At 35.2% G+C, this 9758-nt stretch overlaps 2 protein-coding genes across 3 annotated transcripts; both read left to right on the forward strand.

The window, feature by feature from the left end:
* The first annotated feature begins 950 nt into the window (after positions 1-950).
* Positions 951-4716, forward strand: LOC306864803 (myelin-associated glycoprotein-like). 2 transcript variants are annotated; one of them, XM_079409038.1, is made up of 9 exons: positions 989-1106; positions 1181-1252; positions 1741-1884; positions 2001-2396; positions 2804-3121; positions 3238-3480; positions 3563-3656; positions 3819-3861; positions 4047-4716. In XM_079409038.1, exons 3-9 carry the CDS (start codon positions 1797-1799, stop codon positions 4182-4184), a joined length of 1320 nt encoding a protein of 439 aa, XP_079265164.1. In that variant the 5' UTR covers positions 989-1106; positions 1181-1252; positions 1741-1796; the 3' UTR covers positions 4185-4716. The 2 variants fall into 2 exon arrangements, with proteins under 2 accessions (XP_079265163.1, XP_079265164.1); XM_079409037.1 differs by lacking the exon at positions 1181-1252 and having other exon boundaries at positions 951-1106; positions 4047-4714.
* A 904-nt stretch (positions 4717-5620) lies between these two features.
* On the forward strand, positions 5621-9758 carry LOC306864636 (myelin-associated glycoprotein-like). The gene is made up of 8 exons (XM_079408762.1): positions 5621-5711; positions 6347-6490; positions 6602-6997; positions 7408-7725; positions 7842-8084; positions 8167-8260; positions 8490-8553; positions 8961-9758. The coding sequence occupies exons 2-8, from the start codon at positions 6403-6405 to the stop codon at positions 9222-9224; spliced, it is 1467 nt and encodes a 488-aa protein (XP_079264888.1). The 5' UTR covers positions 5621-5711; positions 6347-6402; the 3' UTR covers positions 9225-9758.

The following is a 9758-nucleotide window of genomic DNA, read 5'->3' on the forward strand; positions in this document are numbered from 1 at the left end:
GAAGACCTTGCATTTTCCAACATGACAATGCCAGACCCACATACTGCATCAATTACAACATCATAGCTGCGTAGAAGGAGGATCTGGGTACTGAAATGGCCTGCCTGCAGTCCAGATCTTTCACCCATAGAAAACATTTGGCGCATCATAAAGAGGAAGATGCGACAAAGAAGACCTAAGACAGTTGAGCAAATAGAAGCCTGTATTAGACAAGAATGGAACAACATTCCTATTCCTAAACTTGAGCAACTTGTCTCCTCAGTCCCCAGACGTTTGCAGACTGTTATAAAAAGAAGAGGGGATGCCACACAGTGGTAAACATGGCCTTGTCCCAACTTTTTTGAGATGTGTTGATGCCATGAAATTTAAAATAAACTTATTTTTCCCTTAAAATTATAAATTTTCTCAGTTTAAACATTTGATACGTCATCTATGTTGTATTCTGAATAAAATATTTAAATTTGAAACTTCCACATCATTGCATTCTGTTTTTATTCACAATTTGTACAGTGTCCCAAATTTTTGGGAATCGGGTTTGTGTATATATATATATATATATATATATATATATAGAGAGAGAGAGAGATTTTGCCATAGATCAGTTTTTAGATCAGGTGATACCTCCCATCCATTCGCCCCACCATTGGTCTACTGAGTAGAGTTGGAGCCAGTATAATATCATACAGGTATAAATTTATTTTTTAATTTATTATTAAAGGTGGGGTAAGTGATTTCTTGTAGCCAATGTTGATATTTGAAATCACCAAAACAAACATGGTATCTCTGAAAAGCCCTGAATATGCTCTGTACAGGACATCCAGACTTAAAACTCTGGCATGTATAGTCTCAGAGAAATTCACTAAAAAATAATGTCCTCATATGAGGCCACAGGGTCTTAAGAGGTTAAAACACAAAATAAATACAAGAAGTAAGAATCTCTAGTGACGTCTATCCTACAAATATCTTCCTGTGGTGACTACATTGGGGTGTAGTGCAATGTCACAACATGAAGCATGTTTGGAAAAAAAAGAAAAAAAAAGGCAGTTGCAACATAGAGGACAATTTTAGGAACATCTGCCTCTTAGAAGTTAAACTACTTTTCGGAGGTAAGAAATTTAATTATTGCTCTTTTCTTTTTTATATATAGACTAAAACTTGAAAACCACCCTGTTCATTTCAGAGTTTAAATGACAGAAAGGGAGAGCTGTGAGTTGTTTATGGGTGGGAGTCTGCAGTATTTTCTCAGCATACTGTGAGTTCCTGAGTTTTTCTGTGAATCAAGTCTCAGTTCCAGACATTTGTCTCCATAAATGTTTTAGCATAATAAAGGTATTTAGTTTTGCCACAATGAGAAAATAATTTGGTGCAACCTGTATTCATGTAGGTTTTTATGAATAGAAGAATATTTAGTGAATGAAAATAATTGATGTCGCTCAAATGAATCGCTTTTACTGATGTAACTGTAAATGTGGTCCGTCTGATGAGTTAAGTCATACATTTTTACAGTGGATGAATAAAATAGGCAAAAATGATCAATAGGCTACAGCAGATGGAAATGTACAGTATCTGCATGAGTGTAACAGTGGAAAATGTGGATCATCCTTATAAATCATTCTCTTGCTCTAGATAGCAAATATAGTAATGAGGTTGTTAAATGTCCATGACAGATATGTATTTTGTGTTATCAAAATAGTCATAAATACAAAAGAATCCTGAATTCATGTATTTTGTGTTGTTTAGTGATAAAGTGTTCTGTGATGGTGTTTTGGACTCGTTCGTTGCTATTGTAAAGTCCAATGTTATCCTCTCTACGGACCCTGATGGCAGGAAACCAGATCGCTTCCTTTATTTTCATCAGCTCTGTGTTGATACTTACTCACTCAGGTTGGTCAGTCTTTGTCGTCATTATGAATAAGGTTGAGTATGATTATAATGTGTACTAATATGAATTAAAAGCCAAATGCTCATTCCTTCATGACTAATGTGTTTTTATCTTGCAGCTGATGATATCTACTCTGCTGTGATGCCTCAGACAGTAACAGCTCTGACAGGCTCTTGTGTGCAGATTCCTTGCACATTCAACATCTCTAATTTTGAGGACAAACATAAGAAGGCAAAATCTATTCATGGAATCTGGCTAAAAAACATATCACAGCATGCTAGCAAAAACGGTTTTATAGCTTTTAATAGCAGTGAAAACATCATTAGAGGATTCAGTGACATACAGATGACTGGAAATCTCAGTGAGAGGAACTGCACAACTGTCTTCTATAACATCATGATGAATCATTCAGACCTCTATTACTTCAGACTGGAAATGGAGCCAAATGTGTTCAGAGCAACATTTAACCCCAGTACAGATTATTCAAGCAAGACTGTGAGGATCAATGTCAAAGGTAAATGTCATCTGAACAGACCATCCACACACCAAAGTATAAAGATGAATTTGTCTTTAAAAAGAAATGAAAATATTAGTTAATTACATCATATATTTATAAGTCAGTTTTACACTATATTTGTCAACAAACTGCATTTTTGAAAAACAACATTATAAAACAATATCTTCTGTGTTGAGAGGTTGCATTTCTTAGCTGACACATAGTAATAATACAGATAAAAGATACAAGAATATATTGATTATATAATATTTCAAATATTGGCAGCAGTGATTTTACCTTGTGAAACAAACAATCTACAAGTGCGAATGTGCTAAACCTCACTACAAGTGTGAGAACCTGACCTCCTAACATGACTGTGCATTGTATGTTTTCCGTAACTCTATCTGTTATCTTTTACCCTGTAGATTCACCACAACCTCCTGAACTGAAACCCAGTGAGCTACAGTATGTGATGGAGAACACTACAGTCAATCTGAGCTGTTCTGCTGAAGCCCCCTGCCCCAAACAACATCCTACAATATCCTGGTCTAACGTCCCTGAATCTGTCCACATTACAACACAGTTACAGGAGAAACCTGATAAAACTCAGTCAGTGGTTTCAAACATGACCTTCAAAGCTTCATACAAAGATCACAGGAAGAACATCACCTGCACTGCTACATATCCAAGAAATACATCTGATGTCTCAACTGTGGAGAGCACCGTGATGCTACGAGTCCTGTGTAAGAGATCTGGAGTAGTGTTTGGAATAGAGTTGTGTTTCTCGTGATCCTTGATGTGATGAAATGAAAAGGTATCAATTGTTAACCCCATATATATGTTTGTATTTCTCTTAAAGTTCCTCCAAAAGAAACTCACGTCCTCATTACTTCTGTTGGTACTAATGTGACTTTGACCTGCAAAAGCAAAGCCAGTCCATCAGATGACTTGAACTACACCTGGTATAAACGTGGAGAGGAGACGCCTATAGCATGGGGAAAGAACATTAATTTAACTCATGATCAAATAGCATTATACTTCTGCATTGCACAAAATAAACATGGAAAACAGTCATCAGAAGAGGCCCAGCGCACAGATGAAGGTAAATAAAGCACAGTTTTTGTATTTTTATTTTCAGATGTATCATGGATTCATGAATTTTATCTTTTACTTTTGTAATTTAGGACTGAGTGGATTCTCTCATCTTGTGATACATGGCTGTACAGGAGGACTTTTCGCTTTTTTTCTGTTGTCTGTGGTATTTTTCTACTGTATGAGGTAAATATATAATAAAAGGAATGTAGCTCATGTCTGTAATGTTTTATTTGTTTATTGCATATGTACAAAATTACAAAAATACTTTACAGTGTATATAATTTAAGAATGATTTTTCTTTTTAATTTACTTTTTTAAATTATATTCTTTATTTTTTTGGAACAGAACAAAGGCTTCAAGACAGGCCCATGTCATAGGAAGTGATCAGGTACAAAGTTCAATAAACAAGATGTTAACATTGAGTTACTTAAATTTGACATTAAAAATTGCCAGTTGTTTTGTCCACAACAAGAAAAATTGTTCCAAATAAAGTCAGAGCATAACTGACGGTTGCACGTCTTTGTCTCAAACCGTAGCTGTTTGATTCCTTAATGAATCCGTGTTTTACTCCAGATGGACCACAAGACAAGGGAAAACTCAAACAATGGCCCAGAGACAGAATATTCTGAGCTTCAAGTGACAGAGAGAAAGAGACAAATCAACGGTGCTCAGCAAATGGACAAACTTTATGCTCAGGTGCAGAAAAAGTGACTTTTCCTCATGTTAAATCTTGCTCTTGTGCCAGGGCCTGTGCCTCTTGTCAGCCATGGACAGTCACCGGTTTTCACAAATCCCATAAGAACGTCTCTTTCGACTGGTGTAACATTGTCTAAATAATAAAATAATAATCTATACTTCAGCAGCAAGGAATACAACTAGAATAATATTAAAAGCTCTTATAGTGCTCTTAAATATATTGATAATCTACATGCTGGTTACTTGATATAAGATGATATAAGATGTAAATAAAATATTAAAGGGGTCACATTGTTTTTTTTTTACTTTTTCAACTTCCTTTAGTGTGTAATGTACATGAAAAAGATCTGCAAAGTTAAACAAACAAATAAATAAATCAAATAAGAGGAGGCAAGGTCTTGTTGAGTTGCGTCAGTAGTGTGTTGTCGCCATGTCCAAGAGACGCTGTTTCACAGATCTAATATACTAATATATGTTCACAGGCATAACTGACTGTGTTTAAAGGATTAGTTCACTTCCAGAATAAAAATTCTGTCATTTACCCCACCTCCACTTGTTCCAAATCTGTATGAGTTTCTTTCTTCTGTTCAACACAAAAGAAGATATTTTGAAAAATGTTGGTATTCGAACAGTTGATGAGCACCATTGACTTAAATAGTATTTTTTTTTTATATATAATGGAAGTCAATGGTGCTCATTAACTGTTCGAGTACCAACATTTTTCAAAATAGCTTCTTCATCTTACATCTGGGGGGTTTTCAGCACAAAATAAGTACAAGAGTCTCTTTGTGGTGAGCGCTATAGATCAGTTTTTCTTTGCCATAGCCTAAAGATGAGATGTGGTCAGTGCTGTAATATAGATGTGAATTGTTTCAGAATACACTCAGGAATATCTACAATTACATTAAATGCCATTAGATGCTTTCCATCATCTTTTCTAAGCACACAGCTATCATTTTTATTGTATTATTGAATAATGTTTAGATTCAAAACTCCACTACACACACACATATATATATAGATTTTGCCATAGATCAGTTTTTAGATCAGGTGATACCACCCATCCATTCGCCCCACCATTGGTCTACTGTGTGTACAGCCAGTATAATATCATACATGTATAAATTTATTTTTTAATTTATTATTAAAGGTGGGGTAAGTGATTTCTTGTAGCCAATGTTGATATTTGAAATCACCAAAACAAACATGGTATCTCTGAAAAGCCCTGAATATGCTCTGTACAGGACATCCAGACTTAAAACTCTGGCATGTATAGTCTCAGAGAAATTCACTAAAAAATAATGTCCTCATATGAGGCCGCAGGGTCTTAAGAGGTTAAAACACAAAATAAATACAAGAAGTAAGAATCTCTAGTGACGTCTATCCTACAAATATCTTCCTGTGGTGACTACATTGGGGTGTAGTGCAATGTCACAACATGAAGCATGCTTGAAAAAAAAAAAAAGAAAAAAAAAGGCAGTTGCAACATAGAGGACAATTTTAGGAACATCTGCCTCTTAGAAGTTAAACTACTTTTCGGAGGTAAGAAATTTAATTATTGCTCTTTTCTTTTTTATATATAGACTAAAACTTGAAAACCACCCTGTTCATTTCAGAGTTTAAATGACAGAAAGGGAGAGCTGTGAGTTGTTTATGGGTGGGAGTCTGCAGTATTTTCTCAGCATACTGTGAGTTCCTGAGTTTTTCTGTGAATCAAGTCTCAGTTCCAGACATTTATCTCCATAAATGTTATAGCATAATAAAGGTATTTAGTTTTGCCACACTGAGAAAATAATTTGGTGCAACCTGTATTCATGTAGGTTTTTTATGAATAGAAGAATATTTAGTGAATGAAAATAATTGATGTCGCTCAAATGAATCGCTTTTACTGATGTAACTGTAAATGTGGTCCGTCTGATGAGTTAAGTCATACATTTTTACAGTGGATGAATAAAATAGGCAAAAATGATCAATAGGCTACAGCAGATGGAAATGTACAGTATCTGCATGAGTGTAACAGTGGAAAATGTGGATCATCCTTATAAATCATTCTCTTGCTCTAGATAACAAATATAGTAATGAGGTTGTTAAATGTCCATGACAGATATGTATTTTGTGTTATCAAAATACTCATAAATACAAAAGAATCCCGAATTCATGTATTTTGTGTTGTTTAGTGATAAAGTGTTCTGTGATGGTGTTTTGGACTCGTTCGTTGCTATTGTAAAGTCCAATGTCATCCTCTCTACGGACCCTGATGGCAGGAAACCAGATCGCTTCCTTTATTTTCATCAGCTCTGTGTTGGTACTTACTCACTCAGGTTGGTCAGTCTTTGTCGTCATTATGAATAAAGTTGAGTATGATTATAATGTGTACTAATATGAAAGCCAAATGCTCATTCCTTCATGACTAATGTGTTTTTATCTTGCAGCTGATGATATCTACTCTGCTGTGATGCCTCAGACAGTAACAGCTCTGACAGGCTCTTGTGTGCAGATTCCTTGCACATTCAACATCTCAAATTTTGAGGACAAACATAAGAAGGCAAAATCTATTCATGGAATCTGGCTAAAAAACATATCACAGTATGCTAGAAAAGACAGTTTTATAGCTTTTAATAGCAGTGAAAACATCATTAGAGGATTCAGTGACATGCAGATGACTGGAAATCTCAGTGAGAGGAACTGCACAACTGTCTTCTATAACATCATGATGAATCATTCAGACCTCTATTACTTCAGACTGGAAATGGAGCCAAATGTGTTCAGAGCAACATTTAACCCCAGTACAGATCATTCAAGCAAGACTGTGAGGATCAATGTCAAAGGTAAATGTCATCTGAACAGACCATCCACACACCAAAGTAGAAAGATGAATTTGTCTTTAAAAAGAAATGAAAATATTAGTTAATTACATCATATATTTAGAATAAGTTAGTTTTACACTATATTTGTCAACAAACTGCATTTTTGAAAAACAACATTATAAAACCATATCTTCTGTGTTGAGAGGTTGCATTTCTTAGCTGACACATAGTAATAATACAGATAAAAGATACAAGAATATATTGATTATATAATATTTCAAATATTGGCAGCAGTGATTTTACCTTGTGAAACAAACAATCTACAAGTGCGAATGTGCTAAACCTCACTACAAGTGTGAGAACCTGACCTCCTAACATGACTGTGCATTGTATGTTTTCCGTAACTCTATCTGTTATCTTTTACCCTGTAGATTCACCACAACCTCCTGAACTGAAACCCAGTGAGCTACAGTATGTGATGGAGAACACTACAGTCAATCTGAGCTGTTCTGCTGAAGCCCCCTGCCCCAAACAACGTCCTACAATATCCTGGTCTAACGTCCCTGAATCTGTCCACATTACAACACAGTTACAGGAGAAACCTGATAAAACTCAGTCAGTGGTTTCAAACATGACGTTCAAAGCTTCATACAAAGATCACAGGAAGAACATCACCTGCACTGCTACATATCCAAGAAATACATCTGATGCCTCAACTGTGGAGAGCACCGTGATGCTACGAGTCCTGTGTAAGAGATCTGGAGTAGTGTTTGGAATAGAGTTGTGTTTCTCGTGATCCTTGATGTGATGAAATGAAAAGGTATCAATTGTTAACCCCATATATATGTTTGTATTTCTCTTAAAGTTCCTCCAAAAGAAACTCACGTCCTCATTACTTCTGATGGTACTAATGTGACTTTGACCTGCAAAAGCAAAGCCAGTCCATCAGATGACTTGAACTACACCTGGTATAAACGTGGAGAGGAGACGCCTATAGCATGGGGAAAGAACATTAATTTAACTCATGATCAAATAGCATTATACTTCTGCATTGCACAAAATAAACATGGAAAACAGTCATCAGAAGAGGCCCAGCGCACAGATGAAGGTAAATAAAGCACAGTTTTTGTATTTTTATGTTCAGATGTATCATGGATTCATGAATTTTATCTTTTACTTTTGTAATTTAGGACCGAGTGGATTCTCTCATCTGGTGATATATGGCTGTACAGGAGGACTTTTCGCTTTTTTTCTGTTGTCTGCGGTATTCTTCTACTGTATGAGGTAAATATATAATAAAAGGAATGTAGCTCATGTCTGTAATGTTGTATTTGTTTATTGCATATGTACATTGTAAAAAGATTTCTGTAAATTTTACAGTAACTTACTGGCAGCTGGATGCTGCATTTTACAGTATCTTACTGTACATATTACAAAAAATACAAAAATCGTTTACAGTGTATATAATTTAAGAATGATTTTTCTTTTTAATTTACTTTTTTAAATGGAACAGAACAAAGAAAAAATGGAACAGAACAAAGACTTCAAGACAGGCCCATGTCATAGGAAGTGAACAGGTACAAAGTTCAATAAACAAGATGTCAACATTGAGTAACTTAAATTTGACATTAAAAATTGCCAGTTGTTTTGTCCACAACAAGAAAAATTGCTCCAAATAAAGTCAGAGCATAACTGACGGTTGCACGTCTTTGTCTCAAACCGTAGCTGTTTGATTCCTTAATGAATCAGTGTTTTTGAACCATTCAGCTGAGGGAATGGTTCAGTGACATAATCATTAAAAAAAAAAAAATCCTGAATGGATCTGTGTATATGAAAAAATCGACAAATGAACATTGTTGTGAATTGATTTCTGCTAATCTTCTAATTCACTTCACTCACTGTATGATCTCCTCAAACAATACTTCTTTTACAGCAGAAAGAAAGTGATTCAAACAGTAATTTTAAAACAAATTCTCTCTCTCAGGCTGAGGATAAAAACAGAGACACGATGGCTATCTATGCTAACAATACCACCGTGATCAGCAAGAATTGTGAGAAGAAAGAAACTGGTGATCTCCACTATGGTGAAATTGACTTCTCCAAACTCCAGATGGACCACAAGACAAGGGAAAACTCAAACAATGGCCCAGAGACAGAATATTCTGAGCTTCAAGTGACAGAGAGAAAGAGACAAATCAACGGTACTCAGCAAATGGACAAACTTTATGCTCAGGAGCAGAAAAAGTGACTTTTCCTCATGTTAAATCTTGCTCTTGTGCCAGGGCCTGTGCCTCTTGTCAGCCATGGACAGTCACCAGTTTTCACAAATCCCATAATAACGTCTCTTTCGACTGGTGTAACATTGTCTAAATAATGAAATAATAATCTATACTTCAGCAGTAAGGAATATAACTAGAATAATATTAAAAGCTCTTATAGTGCTCTTAAATATATTGATAATCTACATGCTGGTTACTTGATATAAGATGATATAAGATGATATAAGATGTAAATAAAATATTAAAGGGGTCACATTGTTTTTTTTTTACATTTTCAACTTCCTTTAGTGTGTAATGTAAAAGATGTAAAAAGTTAAACAAACAAATAAATAAATCAAATAAGAGGAGGCAAGGTCTTGTTGAGTTGCGTCAGTAGTGTGTTGTCGCCATGTCCAAGAGACGCTGTTTCACAGATCTAATATACTAATATATGTTCACAGGCATAACCGACTGTGTTTAAAGGATTAGTTCACTTCCAGAATAAAAATTCTGTCATTTACCCC

The sequence above is a fragment of the Barbus barbus genome (assembly GCF_936440315.1).
Source record: "Barbus barbus genome assembly, chromosome: 46".
Taxonomy (NCBI): Eukaryota; Metazoa; Chordata; class Actinopteri; order Cypriniformes; family Cyprinidae; genus Barbus; species Barbus barbus.

What these genes read in the sequence shown, in the direction of transcription:
- LOC306864636 (XM_079408762.1), top strand. Translation starts at nt 6,403, where the DNA reads ATGTCATCCTCTCTACGGACCCTGATGGCAGGAAACCAGATCGCTTCC. An exon ending in GGCCCAGCGCACAGATGAAG is followed by an intron (nt 8,085 to 8,166) that starts GTAAATAAAGCA and finishes TTTGTAATTTAG; the next exon opens with GACCGAGTGGATTCTCTCAT. An exon ending in ATGTCATAGGAAGTGAACAG is followed by an intron (nt 8,554 to 8,960) that starts GTACAAAGTTCA and finishes TCTCTCTCTCAG; the next exon opens with GCTGAGGATAAAAACAGAGA.
- LOC306864803 (XM_079409037.1), top strand. Translation starts at nt 1,797, where the DNA reads ATGTTATCCTCTCTACGGACCCTGATGGCAGGAAACCAGATCGCTTCC. An exon ending in GTATTTTTCTACTGTATGAG is followed by an intron (nt 3,657 to 3,818) that starts GTAAATATATAA and finishes TTTTTGGAACAG; the next exon opens with AACAAAGGCTTCAAGACAGG. An exon ending in ATGTCATAGGAAGTGATCAG is followed by an intron (nt 3,862 to 4,046) that starts GTACAAAGTTCA and finishes GTTTTACTCCAG; the next exon opens with ATGGACCACAAGACAAGGGA.